General features: G+C 37.3%; 1 protein-coding gene across 1 annotated transcript in view; it reads right to left on the bottom strand.

The window, feature by feature from the left end:
* Positions 1 to 26,603, bottom strand: part of ANO3 (anoctamin 3) — a 423,419-nt gene that overhangs the window by 187,972 nt on the left and 208,844 nt on the right. Inside the window, 2 exon segments of the mRNA XM_065883040.1 lie at positions 12,806 to 12,877; positions 13,766 to 13,960. Coding sequence (XP_065739112.1) covers positions 12,806 to 12,877; positions 13,766 to 13,960 — 267 coding nt within the window.

Below are 26,603 nucleotides of genomic sequence, written 5' to 3'. Positions count from 1 at the left end.
CAAGAGGCTCACATATAACATCCTATGCTCATAACAGTCTATTTTAAGTTGATAGCAACTTAAATTTGAACATATTCCAAAGCTCTACAAGGCACTCTCCCACTGTATCACTGAAGCCTGCATGCAGGCACAGTCAAGGCATTTTCTCTCTTCCTAAAGCCTGCAAGAGTGCCCGGTTTCCTACACTCTAGTTGCCTCAGAAAAGCCAGCAGGCGCTCTGGTGGTATTTATTGATCAGGTGACCTTGGTGGCTAAAAAGGCTGGTTCCTGGTCTCCACTGGACTGTAACAATCAGAGACAATTCCTGGCAGGCAACTACCCTCAGGGCACTGCACAGAGAGCAGACTGAAACACACCCCTATCTTCCTGTGAAAAAGCCCATTTATTTAGCTGGGGCTTCAGCCTGAGTGACAGGCTTAAGTTTTCCCACACACCTAGAGGCTGTGGAGGTACTTCCAGGGAAGCAGGGAGATAAGCAGGGAGACAGCAACCTTGTGCAACCCCTTTGCATCACTACAACTTGATAATAGCTTATACACTTACCTGGAGCCCTGATATTTGTAACTGTCCCCTAAGGCCACACTCAGATCTCCTGGTCTAAAGACCAGTAGGGTTTAGAATTGCAGCCCCATAGAAACTGTATGTATTTGCATACATTAAAAGATGCTGCCTGAGGGCATGGTTTTCAATCAGCCTGAAACTAGGTGCTAAATGAGATTTCTTCCCTTGGAGGAAACATAAAAGTAAAAATCTCACTGTCAAAGGTAAATATATAGAAAAGGTAGTGAATTCATCACTTATAAATCTAGCAAGAAAGTTAAAGACAAAAGTAGTAAAATTAACTAAAAGTATAAAAATTAGTTTAAAATCCATAAAATGAAAAGATGTAAAATGTGACATAAAAATCAAGGTTAGGGGGGTAAAAATGTAGAACTTTGGAACATGTTCAAATTTAAGTTGCTAGCAACTTAGACTGCTCTGTATCTACTTACAGTAGATACACAAAAGAAAAGGTGAAAGGAATCTAAACATAACACTAAAGAAAATAATCAAACCACAAGGGAAGAGAGAAAGAGTAGAATAAGGAAACATAGAGGAACTACAAAAACAGCCAGAAAACAATTGACAAAAATGGCAAAAAAGTACATACAATCAATAATTACTTTAAATGTAAATAGACTAAATGCTCCAATCTATAGGCATAGAATGGCTGAATGGATAAAAAACCAGATTCATCTATATGCTGCCTATGAGAGACATGCTGCCTATGTCCTTCAGAATGAAGGACATACACAAAATGAAAGTTAAGAGCTGAAAAGAAAAATATTCCATGCAAATGGAAACAAAAAGAAAGCTTATGTAGCTGTACTCATGTCAGACAAAATAGACTTTAAAACAAAAACTGTAATAAAAGACAGAGAAGAGCATTACATAATGATAAAGGGGACAATCCAGCAAGAGGATATAACATCTATAAATATATAAGCACTGAACATAGTAGCACCAAAATATATAAAACAAATATTAAGAGACCTAAATGGAGAAATAATAAAGTACAATAATAGTATTGAATTTTAACACTCCACTTGCATCAATGGATAGATCATTTGGTTAGAAAATCAATAAGGAAACACTGGCCTTAAATGACATATTATACTAGGTGGCCTAATTGATATATGCAAAACATTCCATCCAAAAGCAACAGAATACACATTCTTCTAAAGCACACACAGAACATTCTCAGGATATATCACATGTTAGGTCACAAAACAATTCTCAAAAAATTTAAGATTATTGAAATCATATCAAGTATCTTTTCTGACCACAACAGCATGAAACTAGAAATCAATTACATGAAGAGAACTAGAAAACCAGTAATATGTGGAGATTAAACAATATGCTACTGAAAAACCACAGGGTCATCAAAAAAAATCAAAGGATAAATTTAAAAAATACCTAGAGACAAAATGAAAACATAAATATGACATAAATGAACATAAATATGAATATGAACATTCAAAATCTATGGAATTTAGTAAAAGAATTTCTAAGAGGGAAGTTCATAGCAATGCAAGCCTACCTGAAGAAACATACAAAAACCCAAGAAACTCAAATAAACAATCTAACTTTACACCAAACAAACTAGAAAAAGAAAAACAAACACAACCCAAAGTTAGCAGAGGGAAAGAAATAAGAAAATCAGAGTGGAAATAAATAAAATAGAGACTAAAAAGACAATAGAAAAGATCAATGAAAATAAGAGCTGGCTCCTTGAAAAGATAAAATTGGCAAACCTTTAGCTAGACTCACCAAAATAAAAAGAGAGGGCTCAAATAATAAAAACAGAAATGAAAGAGAAGTTACAACTGATATCACAGAAATACAAAGGCTCATAAGCAACTAATATGAACATTTTATGCCAACAAATTGGACAACATGGAGGAAATGGATTAATTCCTAGAAGCATACAGTTTTCCAAGACTGAACCATAAAGAAATAAAAATCTGAATAGGCCAATTTCTACTAAGAAGATTGAATCAGCAATCAAAAATCTCCCAAGAACAACAACAACAAAAAAGTATAGATCCAGATGGCTTCACCGGTGAATTCTACCAAACATTCAAAGATTTAATATTTATGCTCCTCAAACTCCTCCACAAAGAGGAAGGAAGGAATGCTTCCAAACTTATTTTACAAGGACAGCATTACCCTGATACCAAAACCAGAGGACACCACAAAGAGAGAAAACTACAGACCAATATCCCTAATTAAAATAGATGCAAAAATCCTCAACAAAATACTAGAAAACAAAATTCAACAATACATTAAAAGGATAATACACCATGATCAACTGGGACTTATTCCAAAGATGCAAGGATGGTTCAACATTCACAAATCAAACCACATTAACAAAATGAAGGATACAAATCATATAATCACCTCAATAAATTCAGAAAAAGCATATGACAAAATTCAATATTCATTTATGATTAAAAAACTCTCAAAAAAGTGGTTATAGAGAGAATGAGCCTCAACATAATAAAGGACATACATTACAAACCCACAGGTAATATCTCAATGGTCAAAAGTTGAAAACTTTTCCTTTAAAATCAGAAACAAGACAAGGATGCCCACTCTCACCACTTTTACTTAAAATTGTATTGGGAGTTCTAGCCAGAGCAATTAGGCAAGAAAAATAAATAAAATGCATCCAAATTAGAAAGGAAGAGGTAAAACTGTCATTATTTGCAGATGATATGATATTATATATAGAAAACTCTAAAAACTCTACCAAAAAACTATTAAAACTAATAAATTCAGTAAAATTTCATGATACAAAATCACTATACAAAAATCTGTTGTGTTTCTGTACACTAATAATAAACTATCGGAAAGAGAAATTAAGAAAACAATCCCACTTACAATTGCACCCCAAAGAATAAAATACCTGATTTAATAAAATAAATCAAAAAGATGAAAGACCTGTACTCTGAAAACTACAATACATTAATGAAAACAACTGAATAAGACACAAATAAATGGAAAGGTATTCCATGCTCATGGATTGGAAGAATTAATATTTTTTAAAATGTTCATACTACCTAAAGCAATCTACAGATTCAATGCAATTCCTATCAAAATTCCAATAGTATTTTTCATACAATTAGAACAAATGATTCTCAAATTTGTATGGAACCACAAGAGACTCCAAATAGACCCCAAATAGCCAAAGCAATCTTGAGAAAGAACAAAGCTGAGATACCCTGCTACCTGATTTCAAACTATATGATAAAGCTAGGTAATCAAAACAGTATAGCACTGGTACAAAAAAGACACATAAATCAATGGAACAGAATAGACAGCCCAGAAATTAACCCAAGCACATATGGTTAATTATTTTATGACAAAGGAGGACAGCATATACAAATGGGGAAAGGACAGTCTTTTCAATAAATGATGTTGGGAAAACTGGACAGCTATACACAAAAGAATGAAATTGTAGCACCATTGTATACCATATATGAAAAACAAAACAAAACAGAACAGAACAAAACCCCTCATAATGGATCAAAGATTTGAATGTTTAAGACCTGAAATCATAAAACTCTTAGAAGAAAACATAGGTAGTAAGCTCTTTGACATCAGTCTTAGCAATGTAGTTTTTTGGATCTGACTTCAACAGCAAAAAGCAAAAATAAACAAATGGGGCTACATTAAACTTAAAAGCTTCTGCACGGTGAAGGAAATCATCAACAAAAGAAACAGACGCCTACTGACCAAGAGAAAATATTTGTAAATCATATATCTAATAAGGGGTTAATATCCAAAAAATACTAAAACCTCATACAACTCAACATCAAAAAAACAAACAACTTGATTAAAAAATGAGCACAGGATATGAATAAACATTTTTTCCAAAGAAAACATACAGATGGCAAATAGGCACATGAAAAGATGTTCAGTGTCACTATTCATCAGGGAAATGCAAATCAAAACCACAATGAGGTATCTCCTCACACCTGTCAGAATGGCTATTATCAAAAGGACAAGAAACATCAAGTTTTGGCAAGAATGCAGAAAAAAGGGAACCCTTGTACACTGTTTCTGGAAATGTACATTGGTGCAATCACTGTGGAAAACAGTGTGCAGACTCTTCAAAAAATTAAAGATAGAACTCTCATCTTATCCAGCAATTTGCTTTTGGGTATCTGTCCAAAGATAACAAAAACACTAATTCAAACTGATATGCACCCTTATGTTCACTATAGCATTATTTACCATAACCCAGATACAGAAGCAAGCTAAGTGTCCATCAGTGGATGAATGGATAAAGAAGTGGTATATATATGTAATGGAATATTACTCATCCATAAGTAAAAGAATGAAATCTTGCCAATTGTGACAACATGGATGGAAAACATAGATATTATGCTAAGTGAAATAAGACAAAGACAAGTATTACATAATTCACTTATATAATTCCACTTATATGTGGACTCTAAAACGCAAAACAAACAAACTAAGCAAAAGAAAACCAGATTCATAGATACAGCGAACATATTGGTGGTTGCCAGAGAGGAGGCAAGTTGGTTGGGTGCAAAATGGGTGAAGGGGATCAAGAGGTACAAACTTCCAGATATAAAATAAATAAGTCGGGCTTCCCTGGTGGCGCAGTGGTTGAGAGTCTGCCTGCCGATGCAGGGGACAGGGGTTCATGCCCCAGTCTGGGAAGATCTCACATGCCGCGGAGCGGCTAGGCCCGTGAGCCATGGCCGCTGGCCCTGCACGTCCAGAGCCTGTGCTCCGCAACGGGAGAGGACACAACAGTGAGAGGTCCGCGTACTACAAAAAAAAAAAAAAAAAGAATAGGGACTGGACCTGCACCTCTGGGAGGGAGCTGTGAAGGAGTTAAAGTTTCTACACACTAGGGAGCCCCTTCACTGGTGGAGATGGGGGGTGGGTGGGAGGGAAGCTTCAGAGCCATGAAGGAGAGTGCAGCAGAAGGGAGGCAGAGGGTAAAGTGGAGAGATTTCTGCACTAAGGATTGGTGCCGACCAGCACTCACCAGCCTGAGAGTCTTGTCTGCTCACCTGCCATGGTGGGTGGGGGTCGGAAGCTAAGGCTCAGGCTTCGGAGGTCAGATCCCAGGAAGAGGACTGGGGTTGGATGTGTGAAGACAGCCTGAAGGGGGCTAGTGTGTCACAGCTAGCTGAGAGGGAGTCCAGGAAAAAGTCTGGACGTGCCTAAGAAGCAAGAGACCATTGTGTCGGGGTGCATGAGGAGAGGGGATTCCTTCCCAGTGTGCCCACAGAAGGCAGAGCACCGCCTAAACGAGCTTCAGAGATGGGTGTGAGCCAAGACTATCAGCTCAGACCCCAGAAACAGGCATGAACCACTAATGCTGCTGCAGCTGCCACCAAGGATCCTGTGTGCAAGCACAAGTCACTACCCACACCCGCCCAGGAGCCTGTGCAGCCCGCCACTGCCAGGGTCCTGTGATCTAGGGACAACTTCCCCGGGAGAACACATGGCTCGCCTCAGGCTGTTGCAATGTCATGCCAGTGGCCACAGGCTTGCCCTGCATTCTAATTATGAACCATACCCTTCCCTCTCCCTGGCCTGAGAGAGCAAGAGAGCCCTAATCAGCTGCTGCTTTAACCTCCTCCTGTCTGGGTACGGAAGAGGCTCAGGGTGGCCTACATGCAGAGGCGGGGCTAAAACAAAGCTGAACCCCAGTACCTGTATGAATAAAGAAGAGAAAGGGAAATTTCTCTGTGCAGCCTCAGGAGCAACAGATTAAATCCCCAGAGTCAACTTGATAAACCCTGCATTTGAAGAATACCTGAACAGACAATGAATGTTCTCAAAACTGACGCAGCAGACTTTGGGAGCAAACTTAGACTTGGAATTTGCTTTCTGCATCTAATTTGTTTCTGGTTTTATGTTTCTCTTAGTTTAGTTTTTAGTGCTTATTATCATTGGTGGATTTGTTTATGGGTTTGGTTTCTCTCCTCTTTTACTTCAAATTTTTTTATTTTTATTTTTTGAATTATCTTTTATTTAATTTATTTATCTATTTTTATTTTTCATTTTTTTCTTTTTCTGAGCATGCATGTGTATGCTTCTTTGTGTGATTTTGTCTGTTTAGGTTTGCTTTTACCATTTGTCCTAGGGTTCTATCTCTTCTTTTTTCTTTTTTTCTTCCTTTTCTTCTGAGCTGTGTGGCTGGCAGGGTCTTGGTGTGCCAGCCGGGTATTATGTCTGAGCTTCTGAGATGGGAGGGTCAAGTCCAAGACATTGGACCACGAGAAACCTCCCGGCCCCATGCAATATCAATCAATGAGAGTGCACCCAGAGATCTTCATCTAAACACTAAGACCCACCTCCACCAAATGGCCAGCAAACTCCAGTGCTAGACGCCCCCTGCCAAACAACCAGCAAGACAGGAACACGACCCCATCCATTAGCAGAGAGGCTGCCTAAAGTTATACTAAGTTCACAGACACTCCAAAACACACCACTGGATGCAGCCCTGCCCACAAGAAAGACAAGATACAACCCCACCCCTAGAACACAGGAACCAGTCCCCTCCACCAGGAAACCTACTCAAGACACTAAACCAACCTCACCCACTGGGGCAGACACCAAAAACAACAGTAACTACGAACGTGCAGCCTGCAAAAAGAAGACACCAAACACAGTAGTTAAACAAAATGAGAAGAAAAAGAAATATGCAGCAGAGGAAGGAGCAAAGTAAAAACTCACCAAATGAAACAAATGAAGAGGAAATAGGCAGTCTACCTGAGAAAGAATTCAGAGTAATGATAGCAAAGATGAGCCAAAATCTTGGAAATAGAATGGAGAAAATACAAGAAATGTTTAGCAAGGACCTAGAAGAACTAAAGAGCAAACAAACAATGATGAACAACACAATAAATGAAGTGAAAAATTCTCTAGAAGGAATCAATAGCAGAATCAGTTATTCTGCAGGAGAATGGATAAGTGACCTGGAAGATAAAATAGTGGAAATAACTACCACAGAGCAGAACAAAGGAAAAATAATGAAAAGAATTGAGGACAGTCTCAGAGACTTCTGGGACAACAACATTAAAGAACCAACATTCGAATTATAGGGGTCCCAGAAGAAGAGAGAAAAAGAAAGGGACTGAGAAAATATTTTAAGAGATTATAGTTGAAAACTTCCCTAACATGGGAAAGGAAATAGTCAATCAAGTCCAGGAAGCTCAGAGAGTTCCATACAGGATAAATCCAAGGAGAAGCATACCAAGACACATATTAATCAAACTATCAGAAATTAAATTCAAAGAAAAAGTATTAAAAGCCAGAGAAAAGCAACAAATAATATACAAGGGAAACCCAAGAAGGTTAACAGCTGATCTTTCAGCAGAAACTCTGCAAGCAATAAGGGAGTGACAGGACATATTTAAAGTGATGAAAGGGAAAAACCTACAACCAAGATTACTCTATTCAGCAAGGACCTCATTCAGATTTGACAGAGAAATTAAAACCCACACAGACAAGCAAAAGTTAAGAGAATTCAGCACACCAAACCAGCTTTACAACAAATGCTAAAGGAACTTCTCTAGGCAGGAAAAACAAGAAAAGGAAAAGACCTACAATAAAAAATCCAAAACAATTAAGGAAATGGCAATAGGAGCATACATATTGATAATTACTTTAAATGTAAATGGATTAAATGCTCCAACCAAAAGACACAAACTGGCTGAATGGATACAAAAACAAGACCCATATATATGCTGTGTATAAGAGACCCATTTCAGACCTAGGGACACATACAGACTGAAAGTGAGTGGATGGAAAAAGATATTCCAAGCAAATGGAAATCAAAAGAAAGCTGAAGAAGCAATACTCATATCACACAAAACAGACTTTAAAATAAATGCTATTACAAGAGACAAAGAAAGACACTACATAATGATCAAGGGATCGATCCAAGAAGAAGATATAACAATTGTAAATATTTATGCACCCAACATAGGAGCACCTCAATATATAAGGCAAATGCTAACAGCCATAAATGGGGAAGTCAACAGTAACACAATAATAGTAGGAGACTTTAACATCCCACTTTCACCAATGGACAGATCATCCAAAATGAAAATAAGTAAGGAAACACAAGCTTTAAAAGACACATCTGGCCAGATAGACTTAATTGATATTTATAGGACATTCCATCCAAAATCAACAGAATACACATTCTTCTCAAGTGCTCATGGAACATTCTCCAGGATAGATCATATCTTGGGTCACAAATCAAGCCTTGGTAAATTTAGGAAAATTGAAATTGTATCAAGTACCTTTTCTGACCACAATGCTATGAGACTAGATATCAATTACAGGGAAAAAAACAGTAAAAAATACAAACACATGGAGGCTAAACAAATACGCTACTAAACTACCAAGAGATCACTGAAGAAATCAATGAGGAAATCAAAATATACCTAGAAACAAATGACAATGAAAACACGATGACCCATAACCTATAGAATGTAGGAAAAGCAGTTCTAAGTGGGAAAATTACAGCAGTACAATCTTATGTCAGGAAACAAGAAAAATCTCAAAAAAACAACCTAATTTTAAAGCAATTAGAGAAAGAAGAATAAAAAGCCGCGAAGTTAGCAGAAGGAAAGAAAACCTAAACATCAGATCAGAAATAAATGAAAAAGAAATGAAGGAAACCATAGTAAAGATCAATAAAACTAAAGGCTGGTTCTTTGGGAAGATAAACAAAACAGATAAACAATTAGCCCCACACTCATTAAGAAAAAAAGGAAGAAGACTCAAATCAACAGAATTAGAAATGAAAAAGAAGTGACAACAAACACTGCAGAAACACAAAGGGTCATGAGAGACTACTATAAGCAACTATATGCTAAAAAATGGACCATCTGGAAGAAATGGACAAATTCCTAGAAAAGTATAACCTTCCAAGACTGAATCAGGAAGAAACAGAAATATGAACAGACCTATCACAAGCACTGAAATTGAAACTGTGATTAAAAATCTTCCAACCCACAAAAGCCAAGGACCAGATGGCTTCACAAGTGAATTCTTTCAAACATTTAGAGAAGAGCTAACACCTATCCTTCCCAAGCTCTTCCAAAATATAGCAGAGGGAGGAACACTCCCAAACTCATTCTACGAGGCCACCATTGCTCTGATACCAAAACCAGACAAAGATGTCACAGAAAAAGAAAACTACAGGCCAATATCACTGATTACGCATATGCAAAAATCCTCAACAGAATACTAGCAAACAGAATCCAACAGCACATTAAAAGCATCATACACCATATTCAAGTGGGGTATATCCCAGGAATGCAAGGATTCTTTAATATACACAAATCAATCAGTGTGATAAACCATATTAACAAATTAAAGGAGAAAAAACATATGATCATCTCAATAGATGCAGAACAACTTTCAACAAATTTCAGCACCCATTTATGATAAACACCCTCCAGAAAGTAGACATAGAGGGAACTTAAAGGGCATATATGACAAACCCACAGCTAACATCATTCTCAATGGTGAAAACCTGAAAGCATTTCCACTAAGATCAGTAACAAGACATGGTTTCCAACTGCCACCCCAATTATTCAACATAGTTTTGGAAGTTTTAGCCACAGCAATCAGAGAAGAAAGGGAAATAAAAGGAATCCAAATCAGAAAAGAAGAAGTAAAACTGTCACTGTTTGCTGATGACATGATACTATACATAGAGAATCCTAAAGAAGCTAACAGAAAACTACTAGAGCTAATCAATGAATTTGGTAAAGTAGCAGGATACAAAATTAATGCACAGAAATCTCTGGCATTCCTATACACTAATGATGAAAAATCTGAAATAGAAATTAAGGAAACACTCCCATTTACCACTGCAACAAAAAGAATAAAATACCTAGGAATAAACCTACCTAAGGAGACAAAAGACCTGTATGCAGAAAATTATAAGACACTGATGAAAGAAATTAAAGATGATACAAACAAATGGAGAGATATACCATGTTCTTGGATTGGAAGAATCAACATTGTGAAACTGACTATACTACTCAAAGCAATCTACAGATTCAATGCAATCCCTATCAAACTACTAATGGCATTTTTCACAGAACCAGAATAAAAAATTTCACAATTTGTATGGATACAGAAAAGACCCAGAATAGCGAAAGAAATCTTTAGAAAGAAAGACGGAGCTGGAGGAATTAGGCTCCCTGACTTCAGACTATACTACAAAGCTACAGTAATCAAGACAGTATGGTACTGGCACAAAAACAGAAAGATAGATCAATGGAATAGGATAGAAAGCCTAGAGATAAACCCACACACATATGGTCACCTTTTCTTTGACAAAGGAGGTAAGAATATACAATAGAGAGACAGCCTCTTCAATAGGTGGTACTGGGAAAACGGGACAGCTACATGTAAAAGAATGAAATTAGAACACTTCCTAACACCATACATAAAACTAAACTCAAAATGGATAAAGACCTAAATGTTAAGGCCAGACACTATAAAACTCTTAGAGGAAAACATAAGCAGAACACTCTATGATACAAATCACAGGAAGATCCTTTTTGACTTACCTCCTAGAATAATGGAAATAAAAACAAAAATAAACAAATGGGACCTAATGAAACTTCAAAGCTTTTGAACAGCAAGGGAAACCATAAACAAGATGAAAAACAATCCTAGAATGGGAGAAAATATTTGCAAACGAAGCAAATGACAAAGGATTAACCTCCAAAATATATAAGCAGCTCATGTAGCTCAATATCAGAAAAACAAACAACCCAATCTAAAAATGGGCAGAAGACCTAAATAGACATTTCTCCAAAGAAGATATACAGATTGCCAACAAACACTTGAAAGGATGCTCAACATCACTAATTATTAGAGAAATGCAGATCAAAACCACAATGAGGTATCACCTCACACTGGTGAGAATGGCCATCTTCAAAAAATCTACAAACAATAAATGCTGGAGAGGGTGTAGAGAAAAGGGAACCCTCCTGCACTGTTGGTGGGAATGTAAATTGATACAGCCACAATGGAGAACAGTATGGAGGTTACCCAAAAAACCAAAAATTGAACTACCATATGACCCAGCAATCCCACTACTGGGCATATACCCTGAGAAAACCATAATTCAAAAAGTGAAATGTACCTGACTGTTTATTGCAGCACTATTTACAATAGCCAGGACATGGAAGCAACCTAAGTGTCCATCGACAGATGAATGGATAAAGAAGATATGGTACATATATACAATGGAATATTACTCAGCCATAAAAAGAAACAAAATTGAGTTATTTGTAGTGAGGTGGATAGACCTAGAGTCTGTCATACAGAGTGAAGTAAGTCAGAAAGAGAAAAAACAAATACTGTATGGTAACACATATATATGGAATCTAAAAAAATAAAAAATGGTTCTGATGAGCCTAGGGGCAGGACAGGAATAAAGATGCAGATGTAGAGAATGGACTTGAGGACACGGGGAGGTGGAAGGTCAAGCTGGGATGAAATCAGAGATTAGCACTGACATATATACACTACCTAATGTAAAATAGATAGCTAGTGGGAAGCAGCCGCATAGTACAGGGAGATAAGCTGGGTACTTTGTGACCACCTAGAGAGGTGGGATAGGGAGGGTGGGAGGGAGGTGCAAGAGGGAGGAGATATGGTGATATATGTATATGTATAGCTTTGTTATAAAGCAGAAACTAACACACCATTGTAAAGCAATTATACTCCAATAAAGATGTTAAAAATAATAATTAAAAAAGAAAAAACATGATATAAAGATGCAAATATACTATAGTTACAAATTTAATCAGTAGAGAGATTTAAAATGGCAGTGTAACTATGAAAAAAATAAGGAAAGGTTATATGAATGAACTAATAAACCTTCATCTAGCACAAGAGATCAACAAATAATGCTGAAATTTGATAAATCTAGACACAGTAGTATAAATGTACTTATTCATCGAGAATTGAAAGAAATTTCCAAAAGACTAACAATAGAATATTTTTCAGTTATAGGATTGTTATTCATTAAAAATCTTCTGTATTTGACTTTCAAACTGTACATGAAATACCTTAATAATATTTTAACCTTAGAATATTATTCTCACCCATCAAATGTTAAAGACTAAACATGAATTTTTTTTTCTTAAAAATATAATGTTCTACGTTTGAAGTAGAAGTCAGTTTACCTTTGGAGAGGGGGAAAGGAGGAAGGAAATAATAGAAAGCAACTCACCCAAGCAAAAGTCGCTGAGGTCAGCAAAAGAACATCTGAGCACAGAGTCTTTTCTGCCTTCCTCAGTGTTAACTGGAAACAAGAACAAAAAAGACTTTCTAGTTTTGGGGAGTAAAAACATAATGACAGTTATAACAATTACCGTGGTGACTGTTGTCCAAATAATAGCCAAACATGGAGAAATGTTTTTAAGTTAATGAGTGGAAATAAGAGCTACATCTATATTACATTTTAACACTTTGATTTTCTTAAACAATTAGCCACTTTCCTTATTGGACATAGATGGAAGTTGACTATTTAAAATAGTGATTTCCCAATACTATTGAAAAGAGAATATTGGCATTTTCAAATTATCCAGAGGAAGAAGCAACCCTAAGGAATCATAAGGGAATCAGTTTTCTTAACATAAAAGCTCTTAGAGATGGAAGGGAAAATAAAAACACACCCATCCACTGAATGACAGGGGCCTGGTTGTATTCTGACTCCTGACTCTTGTGAAAAGGGATTGTCTGAAGGTATAATGAGTCTCAGACAGTCAGATGTGTGTAGTTTTATTTGCCAACACTTGTCTAACTACATCTTTGTGCAACCAAATCTTCACTGATTTACTGTCAGTATTATTTATAGTTTTGGGTCTTTCTTTTTAGGGAACTGTGTTTATTATTGCTGGCATATTTAATTACTGGTAATAAATTCTCACCAGGAATGCTAACGAGCCAGTGATTTAGGTGGCTGATCTGTCTTCTCTTGCCAACAGAAAGTGTTAGGTCCATATTTGCATGGGGTTGGCTAACTTCAAGGATAGAAAGAAATGAACACACATCTCACCAACGAATGGCCTTTTGTCTGACTGGCATAGGCTACTGTTCTCTTTTCTATGCCAATCTCCTTCCTGAAGACTCTATAAACACTAGTGGAAAACACTATTCTTTAAAAGAAAAACAAGAAAGTAGAGCTCACCTTGCTCTGCTTTGTCAGCAGAGATTGAGGTTACAGAAGTGGGAGCCTGAGATTCACTCTCAGTTGACTGGAAGAGTGAGGTAGATTGGCTCAAGTTCTTTGAGTAAGCATAGCTCTGGGCCAGGCAAGGCAGGGATCTCCGAGATGGTTTTAATGAAGTTTCTTTTGCTATCTCACTCTTGCTTATATTCATACCTGCAAATTCAAAATGGCAAGTTTTAGCAACAAGAAATAATCAGCAGAAATCAACAAATAATTTTAATTCTTGTGATGGCTGTTTCAGAAAAGTACTCTTGAAAAGCATCACCTAGGGATTAGCACTAGTGGAATACGTTTGTTTCTATATTGTCAGAGGAAGTGTTTTGAGATTTTTGTCAAATAGTTATGAGAAATAAACAGCTCCTCTTCCAGTTTGAGCTTTCACTGTTTTTTAAAAGTTCTGTAAAAAAGAAACTGAGGTTTAAATTCATTTGGAGAGTTATGAGAATAATAATTTGGATTGTCTTTGGATAAATTTAACCATTTAGGTTTTTAAGCAGTAAAATAAATAAAACCTAATGCATAGAAATTCAAATTACTATTATTAACCAGAACACTTCTTTCTATAAGCTATCCTCCTTTAAACACACCACATAATGTACTAATCGTGATCAAGAGGCTGGAAAGGAACAGCATACATGGTTTAGTACAAAAACTGACCAGCAGGGGGACAGCATTCCTGTGCTCCGTGTAACAGTCCCTCTCCTCATGCAGAGAAGACCGATCTGCCAGAAGAAAGAATGCCCCTCAACAGGACTCTGCCTCCATAATTGGAAGTCCCAGTAACTGTATTCTCCCAGCAATGAATGACTCCATGTCCCTGTATGCCCCTGTCCCCATCCGTCCTCATCCCCCTTACGTTAATCCCAGGGCATTCCTCAGCCCTGGAATACTGCTATGGGTATTCTGGTATATGCCTTTTTTGCACATATTGAGTATTTCTCTAAGAGGAAACACTTAGATGTACAACTGCTGCTTTGGAGGGCATGAATATTTATCATTTGGATAAATAATGCCAAACTGCCTTCCCTAAAAGCTTTATCTTTTCACACTTCCCCAAATAGTACAAGATGGAATCCATTTCTTTATGAAATTCCTTGGGGAACTCTAGATAGTATCATTTGTTTTGATTATGAATAAAATAAAAAGGCAACAAACAAAAAACAAAAAATATGGTTTTAATCTTCATGTTACAGATTGAACATGTTTTCATATATTTCTAGCCAATTATAATTCTTAAGTGACTAAGCTATTTTATAGTTTTTTTAGTGTGTTGTTAGGCTTTTTCTTATATTTTATAGTATGTGTGTGTATATAAACATATGCGGGAGCTTGGGGTATCAACCCTTCATGCAGTTAAAAATCCACATACAATTTAAAACCAGCCCTCTGACTCCACTGTTCCTATCAGTAGTTCTGCATCTGCAGATTCAACCAACCTCAGACTGTGTAGTACTGTAGAATTTTTTATTGAAAACAATCCATGTGTAAGGGGACCCTCACAGTTCAAACTTTTGTTGTTCAAGGGTCAACTGTATATACATTCATATATACATATATATGTATATAGTATTTTAGTGACTACATATTAAATGTAATATATGTTGTGTTTATTTCATTTAGTTTTCTAACAATCTTACCAAGCAGACGTTATACCTATTAGCTATGTGGAAACTGAGACTTAGAGAGGATATGTAACATTCCTTATATCACACCAACAAGAAAACTGTTTGGGATTTATATTCCAAACAGTTTCTAGTGCTAAAACCATCACATCATGTTGCATCCATAAATTAAGTTTGAAACTCCTGCACACCATCCATTTACCTCGAAGATCACAGACACTGAAATGTAAAGAACAGACACCAAAATTCTTTCTGGTAGAGGCTAAAACTCAGACGGAATATACCTAGAAACACATCTGCTTTTACCACCCTCCCTATTCACCTGCCCATCTATATTAAAGTAAATTTCAATTGTAGTGATTGAAAGGTGAAAAAGACAAAGCAAACCCACCAGTACATACAGCACTCAAGTAATGAAAATTTTGCCTTGCAATTACTCATCTTAATTCCATTTTTGAGACAGAGTAGACTCTGGGTCTTTAATAGGTGCGGGCAAGGGGTACAGACAGGAAAGGAAATTACTGAAAATTATATTTTCAGTAATTATATTGATTATAAGACAAACAAATTTAACTAAACTCTACTCATATTGTTTTAGTCAATACTTTTTGGCTACTTTATAATCAGCTCATGAATTAACTCCAGATTTCTAAGGATATTTTCAAATGCATGAATTAAAATAAAGACAAGCAGAGGTACCAATATTCATTGCCCTTTGAGACAAATGAGAATCTTGAAAAAAAACCAAGACAATTTTTGAGAGGTTCTATAGAAATAAGACATAGTTGAATAGATGAAATGCAGACAAACCTAGCAGTAGGGATTTTATCTTCCCGTTTTATAAAAAAAATGTATTTATTTTCACGTTAATTCTCAGTGTGAAAATAAAATGTGAACTAGAAAGGGATTGAAGAAAGAATTATGAATTGATCCAGTCTCTTAGCCTTCTGGGACTCTGTAATGATAAGAAAGGAAAATACCCTTTTGAAGAGGAATTCCCCAAGGCCCACAGAACTCATACTAAAAGCCTACTCATACACCATACAATTCCCCTTATTTAAGGACCGACTAGTGTTTTCTATACTACATTCAAAGAATAGCACAGGGGGACGAGGGGAAGATGGTGGAAGAGTAAGATGCAGAGATCACCTTCCTCCCCACAGATACACCAGAAATACATCTACACGTGGAACAACTCCTACAGAACACCTACTGAACGCTGGCAGAAGACCTCAGACCTCCCAAAAGGTAAGAAACTCCCCACGTACCTGGGTAGGGCAAAAGAAAAAAGAATAAACAGAGGCAAAAGAATAGGGATGGGGCCTGCACCAGTGAGAGGGAGCTGTGAAAGAGGAAAGGTTTCCACACACTAGGAAGCCCCTTGGCGGGCGGAGACTGTGGGTGGCAGAGGGGGAAAGCTTCGGAGCCGCAGAGGAGAGCGCAGCAACAGGGGTGCAGGGGGCAAAGCAGAGAGATTCCTGCACAGAGAATCAGTGCCGACCAGCACTCACCAGCCTGAGAAACTTGTCTGTTCACCCGCCGGGGAGGGCGGGGCTGGGAGTTGAGGCTCGGGCTTCGGTTGGAGCGCAGGGAGAGGACTGGGGTTGGCGGTGTGAACACAGCCTGCAGGGGGTTAGTGCACCACAGCTAGCCAGGAGGGAGTCCGGGGAAAAGTCTGGACCTGCTGAAGAGGCAAGAGACTTCTCCTTCCCTCTTTGTTTCCTGGTGCACGAGGAGAGGGGATTAAGAGCGCTGCTTAAAGGAGCTCCGGAGACGGGCGCGAGCCGCGGCTAAAAGCGCGGACCCCAGAGACGGGCATGAGACGCTAAGGCTGCTGCTGCCACCACCAAGAAGCCTGTGTGCGAGCACAGGTCACTAACTAAACCTCCCTTCCTGGAAGCCTGTGCAGCCTGCCACTGCCAGGGTCCCGGGATCCAGGGACAACTTCCCCAGGAGAACGCACAGCACGCCTCAGGCTGGTGCAATGTCATGCCAGCCTCTGCCGCTGCAGGCCCGCCCCACACTCCGTGCCCGTCCCTCCCCCCGGCCTGAGTGAGCCAGAGCCCCCGAATCAGCTGCTCCTTTAACCCCGTCCTGTCTGAGCAAGAACAGACGCCCTCCAGCCACCTACATGCAGAGGTGGGGCCAAATCCAAAGCTGAGCCCTGGGAGGTGTGAAAACAAAGAAGAGAAAGGGAAATCTCTCCCAGCAGCCTCAGAAGCAGCGGATTAAATCTCCACAATCAACTTCATGTATCCTGCATCTGTGGACTACATGAATACACAACGAATCATCCCAAATTGAGGAGATGGATTTTGAGAGCAGGATTTATGATTTTTTCCCCTTTTCCCCTTTTTGTGAGTGTGTATGTGTATGCTTCTGTGTGAGATTTTGTCTGTATAGCTTTGCTTTCACCATTTGTCCTAGGGTTCTATCCGTCCGTTTTCTTTCTTTTTTTTAAATTTTTTTTTCTTAATAATTATTTTTTATTTTAATAATTTTATTATATTTTATCTTATTTTACTGTATTTTACTTTATCTTTTCATTTCTTTCTTTCTTTCTTTCCTTCTTTCTTTCTTCCCTTCTTTCTTTCCTTCTTTCTTTCTTTCTTTCTACTTCTACTAATTCTTTCTTTCTACTTTTTCTCCCTTTCATTCTGAGCCGTGTGGATGAAAGGCTCTTGGTGCTACAACTAGGAGTCACTGCTGTGCCTCTGAGATGGGAGAGCCAACTTCAGGACACTGGTCCACAGGAGACCTCCCAGCTCCACATAATATCAAATAGCGAAAATCTCCCAGAGATCTCTATCTCAACACCAGCACCCAGCTTCACTCGACAACCAGCAAGCTACAGGGCTGGACACCCTACGCCAAACAACTAGCAAGACAGGAACACAAGCCCACCCATCAGCAGAGAGGCTGCCTAAAATCATAATAAGTCCACAGACACCCCAATACACACCACCAGACGTGGACCTGCCACCAGAAAGACAAGATCCAGCCTCATCCACCAGAACACAGGCACTAGTCCCCTCCACCAGGAAGTCTACACAACCCACTGAACCAACTTTAAACTGGGGACAGACACCAAATACAACGGGAACTACGAACGTGCAGCCTGCAAAAAGGAGACCCCAAACACAGTAAGATAAGCAAAATGAGAAGACAGAAAAACACACAGCAGATGGAGCAAGATAAAAACCCACCAGACCTAACAAATGAAGAGGAAATAGGCAGTCTACCTGAAAAAGAATTCAGAATAATGATAGTAAAGATGATCCAAAATCTTGGAAATAGAATAGAGAAAATGCAAGAAACATTTAACAAGGACCTAGAAGAACTAAAGAGGAAACAAGCAACGATGAACAACACAATAAATGAAAGTAAAAATACTCTAGATGGGATCAATAGCAGAACAACTGAGGCAGAAGAACACATAAGTGACCTGGAAGGTAAAATACTGGAAATAACTACTGCAGAGCAGAATAAAGAAAAAAGAATGAAAAGAACTGAGGACAGTCTCAGAGACCTCTGGGACAACATTAAACACACCAACATTCGAATTATAGGGGTTCCAGAAGAAGAAGAGAAAAAGAAAGGGACTGAGAAAATATTTGAAGAGATTATAGTTGAAAACTTCCCTAATATGGGAAAGGAAATAGTTAATCAAGTCCAGGAAGCACAGAGAGTCCCATACAGGATAAATCCAAGGAGAAATACACCAAGACACATATTGATCAAACTGTCAAAAATTAAATACAAAGAAAACATATTAAAAGCAGCAAGGGAAAAACAACAAATAACACACAAGGGACCCCATAAGGTTAACAGCTGATCTTTCAGCAGAAACTCTGCAAGCCAGAAGGGACTGGCAGGACATATTTAAAGTGATGAAGGAGAAAAATCTACAATCAAGATTACTCTACCCAGCAAGGATCTCATTCAGATTTGAAGGAGAAATTAAAATCTTTACAGACAAGCAAAAGCTGAGAGAGTTCAGCACCACCAAACCAGCTTTACAATAAATGCTAAAGGAACTTCTCTAGGCAAGAGACACAAGAGAAGGAAAAGACCTACAATAACGAACCCAAAACAATTAAGAAAATGGGAATAGGAACAAACATATCCTTCATTACCTTAAATGTAAATACATTAAATGCTCCCACCAAAAGACACAGATTGGCTGAATGGATACAAAAATAAGACCCATATATATGCTGTCTACAAGAGACCCACTTCAGACCTAGAGACACATACAGACTGAAAGTAAGGGGATGGAAAAAGATATTCCATGCAAATGGAAACCAAAAGAAAGCTGGAGTAGCAATTCTCATATCAGACAAAATAGACTTTAAAATAAAGACTATTAGAAGAGACAAAGAAGGACACTACATAATGATCAAGGGATCTATCCAAGAAGAAGATAAAACAATTGTAAATATTTATGCACCCAACATAGGAGCACCTCAATACATAAGGAAAATACTAACAGCCATAAAAGGGGACATCGACAGTAACACATTCATAGTAGGGGACTTTAACACCCCACTTTCACCAATGGGCAGATCATCCAAAATGAAAATAAATAAGGAAACACAAGCTTTAAATGATACATTAAACAAGATGGACTTAATTGATATTTAAGGACATTCCATCCAAAAACAGCAGAATACACATTTTTCTCAAGTGTTCATGGAAAATTCTCCAGGATAGATCATATCTTGGGTCACAAATCAAGCCTTGGTAAATTTAAGAAAATTGAAATTGTATCAAATATCTTTTCCAAACACAACGCTATGAGACTAGATATCAATTACAGGAAAAGATCTGTAAAAAATACAAAAACATGGAGGCTAAACAATACACTACTTAATAACGAAGTGATCACTGAAGAAATCAAAGAGGAAATAAAAAAAATACCTAGAAACAAATGACAATGGAGACACGATGCCCAAAAACCTATGGGATGCAGCAAAAGCAGTTCTAAGAGGGAAGTTTATAGCAATACAATCCTACCTTAAGAAACAGGAAACATCTCGAATAAACAACCTAACCTTGTACCTAAAGCAATTAGAGAAAGAAGAACAAAAAAACCCCTAAGTTATCAGAAGGAAAGAAATCATAAAAATCAGATCAGAAATAAATGAAAAAGAAATGAAGGAAACGATAGCAAAAATCAATAAAACTAAAAGCTGGTTCTTTGACAAGATAAACAAAATTGATAAACCATTAGCCAGGCTCATCAAGAAAAAAAGGGAGAAGTCTCAAATAAATAGAATTAGAAATGAAAAAGGAGAAGTAACAACTGACACTGCAGAAATACAAAAGATCATGAGAGATTACTACAAGCAACTCTATGCCAATAAAATGGAGAACCTGGAAGAAATGGACAAAATCTTAGAAAGGCACAACCTGCCAAGACTGAATCAGGAAGAAATAGAAAATATGAACAGACCAATCACAAGCACTGAAATTGAAACTGTGATTAAAAATCGTCCAACAAACAAAAGCCCAGGACCACATGGCTTCACAGGTGAATTCTATCAAACATTTAGAGAAGAGCTAACACCTATCCTTCTCAAACTCTTCCAAAATATAGCAGAGGGAGGAACACTCCCAAACTCATTCTATGAGGCCACTATCACCCTGATACCAAAACCAGACAAGGATGTCACAAAGAAAGGAAACTACAGGCCAATATCACTGATGAACATAGATGTAAAAATCCTCAACAAAATACTAGCAAACAGAATCCAACAGCACATTAAAAGGATCGTACACCATGATCAAGTGGGGTTTATTCCAGGAATGCAAGGATTCTTCAATATATGCAAATCAATGTAACAAAGCATATTAACAAATTGAAGGAGAAAAAACATATGATCATCTCAATAGATGCAGAGAAAGCTTTCGACAACATTTAACACCCATTTATGATAAAAACCCTCCAGAAAGTAGGCATAGAGGGAACTTTCTTCAACATAATCAAGGCCATATATGACAAACCCACAGCCAACATTGTCCTCAATGGTGAAAAACTGAAAGCATTTCCACTAAGATCAGGAACAAGACAAGGCTGTCCACTCTCACCACTCTTATTCAACATAGTTTTGGAAGTTTTAGCCACAGCAATCAGAGAAGAAAAGGAAATAAAAGGAATCCAAATCGGAAAAGAAGTAAAGCTTTCACTCTTTGCAGATGACATGATACTATACATAGAGAATCGTAAAGATGCTACCAGAAAACGACTACAGCTAATCAATGAATTTGGTAAAGTAGCAGGATACAAAATTAATGCACAGAAATCTCTGGCATTCCTATACACTAATGATGAAAAATATGAAAGTGATATCAAGAAAACACTCCCATTTACCATTGCAACAAAAAGAATAAAATATCAAGGAATAAACCTACCTAAGGAGACAAAAGACCTGTATGCAGAAAATTATAAGACACTGATGAAAGAAATTAAAGATGATACAAACAGATGGAGAGATATACCGTGTTCTTGGATCGGAAGAATCAGTATTGTGAAAATGCCTGTACTCCCCAAAGCAATCTACAGATTCAATGCAATCCCTATCAAACTACCACTGGCATTTTTCACAGAACTAGAACAAAAATTTTCACAATTTGTATGGAAACACAAAAGACCCCAAATAGTCAAAGCAATCTTGAGAATGAAAAACAGAGCTGGAGGAATCAGGCTCCCTGACTTCAGACTATACTACAAAACTACAGTAATCAAGACAGTATGGTACTGGCACAAAAACAGAAAGATAGATCAATGGAACAGGATAGAAAGCCCAGAGATAAACCCACGCACATATGGACACCTTATCTTTGATAAAGGAGGCACGAATGTACAGTGAAGAAAGGACAGCTTCTTCAATAAGTGGTGCTGGGAAAACTGGACAGGTACATGTAAACGTATGAGATTAGATCACTCCCTAACACCACACACAAAAATAACCTCAAAATGGATTAAAGACCTAAATGTAAGGCCAGAAACTATCAAACTCTTAGAGGAAAAGATAGGCAGAACACTCTATGACAGAAATCACAGCAAGATCCTTTTTGACCAACCTCCGAGAGAAATGGAAATAAAAACAAAAGTAAACAAATGGGACCTAAGTAAACTTCAAAGCTTTTGCACAGCAAAGGAAACCATAAACAAGACAAAAAGACAGGCCTCAGAATGGGAGGAAATATTTGCAAATGAAGCAACTGACAAAGGATTAATCTCCAAAATTTATAAGCAGCTCATGCAGCTCAATAACAAAAAAAAACCCAATCCAAAAATGGGCAGAAGACCTAAATAGACATTTCTCCAACGAAGATATACAGACTGCCAAAAAACACATGAAAGAATGCTCAACATCATTAATCATTAGAGAAATGCAAATGAAAAGTACAATGAGATATCATCTCATACCAGTCAGAATGGCCATCATCAAAAAATCTAGAAACAATAAATGCTGGAGAGGGTGTGGAGAAAAGGGAACACTCTTGCACTGCTGGTGGGAATGTGAATTGGTACAGCCATTACGGAGAACAGTATGGAGATTCCTTAAAAAACTACAAGTAGAACTACCATATGACCCAGCAATCCCACTACTGGGCATATACCCTGAGAAAACCATAATTCAAAAAGAGTCACATACCAAAATGTTCATTGCAGCTCTATTTACAATAGCCAGGAGATGGAAACAATGTAAGTGTCCATCATCGGATGAATGGATAAAGAAGATGTGGCACATATATACAATGGAATATTACTCAGCCATAAAAAGAAACAAAATTGAGCTATTTGTAATGAGGTGGATACACCTAGAGTCTTTCATAGAGAGTGATGTAAGTCATAAAGAGAAAGACAAATACCGTATGCTAACACATATATATGGAATTTAAGAAAAAACAATTTCATGAAGAGCCTAGGGGTAAGACAGGAATAAAGACACAGACCTATTAGAGAATGTACTTGAGGATATGGGGAGGGGGAAGTGTAAGCTGTGACAAAGCGAGAGAGAGGCATGGACATATATACACTACCAAACGTAAGGTAGATTGCTAGTTGGAAGCAGCCACATAGCACAGGGAGACCAGCTCGGTGCTTTGTGACCACCTGGAGGGGTGGGTTAGGGAGGGTGGGAGGGAGGGAGACACAAGAGGGAAGAGATATGGGAACATATGTATATGTATAACTGATTCACTTTGTTATATAGCAGAAACTAACACACGATTGTAAAGCAATTATACTCCAATAAAGATGTAAAGAAAAAAAATAGCACAGGAAAAATCTGTCCTAGTAGTTTTTAATGCCTGTGAATATTTTGTCATATGTTCTTATATCTTCTTTTATTTAGGAAACACAGATGTAGAATATTAAAAGATCAGTTTTTTGTTACTGAGCTCTGGTTGAGAATTGCCTTTTACTCTAGAAGAACATATAAGTAAAAGAATAAATATTATTTTGGAGGTGGCGGTACACAGATGGAAGATGGTGATAGTTGCTTGTAAAGATATTAGACTCAGAGAGAAATGCCTTGGGCCCGAGAAATGGCCTTGATGGGGACTCTATAATACTACTAGTCACCTTAATTCACTGACCCCAGCACGTATGTTCAAAAACTGTTCTTTGAGCTAAAGATGACAATCAGATTGGTTGATATTATTATTTTATAACCCAATATAGGGTGAGACTAGCTTTATGCATATCAATGTTGTCAGTATTTTCCACCATTTGATTCACCCCTGTATTCACCTAGTCATTGAGGAGATGTTATTTGGGCTTTTGCTCTCTGCAGGCATCCTGCTGACACTGGGTATACAGTGGTGAACAAGGTGGACATATAATTCCTGCCCTCATGGGACTTCCATTCTAGTAGAGTGTCAGACATTGACCAAACAAATAAATATGTATATACACATAAATTGTCTGAAATGCTATGAAAATACAGGCACGGTTATATTATGGAGAATAATAAAGGGGACTTTCTTTATGAAGTGGTCCGGGACATTTTGTCTGAAGAAGTGACATGTTAGGTCAAAAAATAAAAAGGAACCTAACATACAGAAAGGTGTTTATGTATGTTTGTGTTGACGTTGATATATATGTATGTTTGTGGGGGTGCTTTTAGGCAAAGATAATAACATGTGTGAAAGCCCTGAGGTATGAAGATTGCAATGTATTTACAAACTGGCAACAACAACAACAAAACTCTTTTCAGTACAGTAAGTGAGAGAGAGTGTAAAGGAGCTATAGCTGCAGTCCAGGTAGGGGATAAAAATTACCTACTGTTCTTTAGGGAATTCTGCATATGCTTATTTGCCCATTATTTTCCACAAATTTATCTGCCTTATGTCCTTTTTTTGAATAATTGCATTTGCCAAAAATCATAAAGTATTTTAAATATACTCACTTCAAATGGGAAATGAAATTGGGAGAGGCAATGAAATTTACTTACTCTAGGTCATAAATCAAGCAACTGGCAGAACTGAATGTGAATGTTATGGCCATTGGATTCCAAAACCCATGATCTTTTCAGAATGCTCCATGGCTCTTCATGAACCCCAATCCTGGATGGGTCGTTACCATGGTTTCACTTGGTAGAAATATCACACAAATTTTAAGCAGAGAGCTCTGAATGTAGAAACCACAGACCGAAAGCAAACCTCAGAACCTGTAATTCTATACCCACAATCTTAGACAACTGTGAAATATATGTTGATGAAAAATGAATATGTGCTATTTGGTACATATTAACTGGGAATGTCTACCCATCATCTATGAAACTGTTGTTCTTTTGCTGATCTATAAAATAATAGATATGAATAATATAAAATCTGCTATGAGTTAACAATGTGTGTAACTGAGTTGCACAAAATAAGTTATCAGCTATTATTTGTAATCCTAATTGTTATTTTTCATTTTCCATCATTTAGTTAACAACGTGTGTAACTGAGTTATATGAAATAAATATTAATGATTATTTTTAAACTTAATTTTTATTCATTCAGTGTTCTATCATTCATTTAACAATTCCAAACAATTATTGAGTTCTTTCTCTGGACCAGAACTTAACTCAGTGTTGGGTGAAAATGGTGGTCAGTATCAGGAGAAGTGTATATATATAAATAAAAGCAGTTCTTTTTATTAAAAACTAATATACAAAATATGGATAAGGCATCATAGAACCACCAAAGAGGAATCCAAGTGGTGGTACCAGGGAAGTCTTGACTGTGAAGGTAACCTGAGCTGATTCTTTTTGAAATATTCCTTCTCCTATATTTTTATTTATTTATACTTCTTGGGTTTAATACATTTTTTTCAAAGGATTATGCATATAAAGTAAGAAAGTCTGTATAAAACTCTCCATAAACACGTAACTGCTGAAAGTATTTGTTAAATGCTACATGTAAAGAAAATTGAGAAAACAATGTTGATGATGCACATATCCTTCCTACAGCTCTGCATTTTCTTTCCCATTTATCTTTAAAGCAATGCTTTCTCATTTCCTGAACTACCAAGTGTTTCCAAAGCTATCATACAGATCAGCTTTGCTAGAAACCAATCTAATCTAAGCTGAAAGTATGAGATCCTAATGTTCGAAAGAGTACCGTTCTTTTCAAAGTTCCACATCGAATGCCATCATATTCTGCTTGGCATAACCAGCAATATCTGTTCTTTGCTTGGCATGATTAACACTAACTACCCCCACAGCACATCCAGGCCTTTTTTCTTCTATATTCTAAAGTTCCATTTCTTTTCTGGTATGACTTTACCTGGTACCCTTGAATAATATTTGATAGCTACCTATTTAAAGCTAATAACTAGAAAAGAGACCACAGTAACACATCAGTTTGGGTAAGCATATGAAACTCTTAAGTTTAAGGATAAACCTGTAGAAGTGTGGAAATGTGTCATTTCCTATATTTAGAACAGATTTTTCTAAAGCAACAATTAGTACTACTTCCAACTGTTCTAAGAGCACTTCATAAATGCTCACATATTTGAAAGGATCTCATGAAATGACAGTTTCACTTGGGTATACACAAAGGTCCAATTGCAAATAAGATGTAATTGCAAATAAGGTATCTTCTAGAAATACATTCACATAAGACACCTGACATCAAAGGATGTAAAGTTATTATTAAGATACTACTTAACTCAA

Source organism: Phocoena phocoena, chromosome 8, assembly GCF_963924675.1.
Source record: "Phocoena phocoena chromosome 8, mPhoPho1.1, whole genome shotgun sequence".
Classification (NCBI taxonomy): Eukaryota; Metazoa; Chordata; class Mammalia; order Artiodactyla; family Phocoenidae; genus Phocoena; species Phocoena phocoena.
Note: the sequence above shows the minus strand (reverse complement) of the source record. Positions and strands in the feature narration are given on the sequence as shown.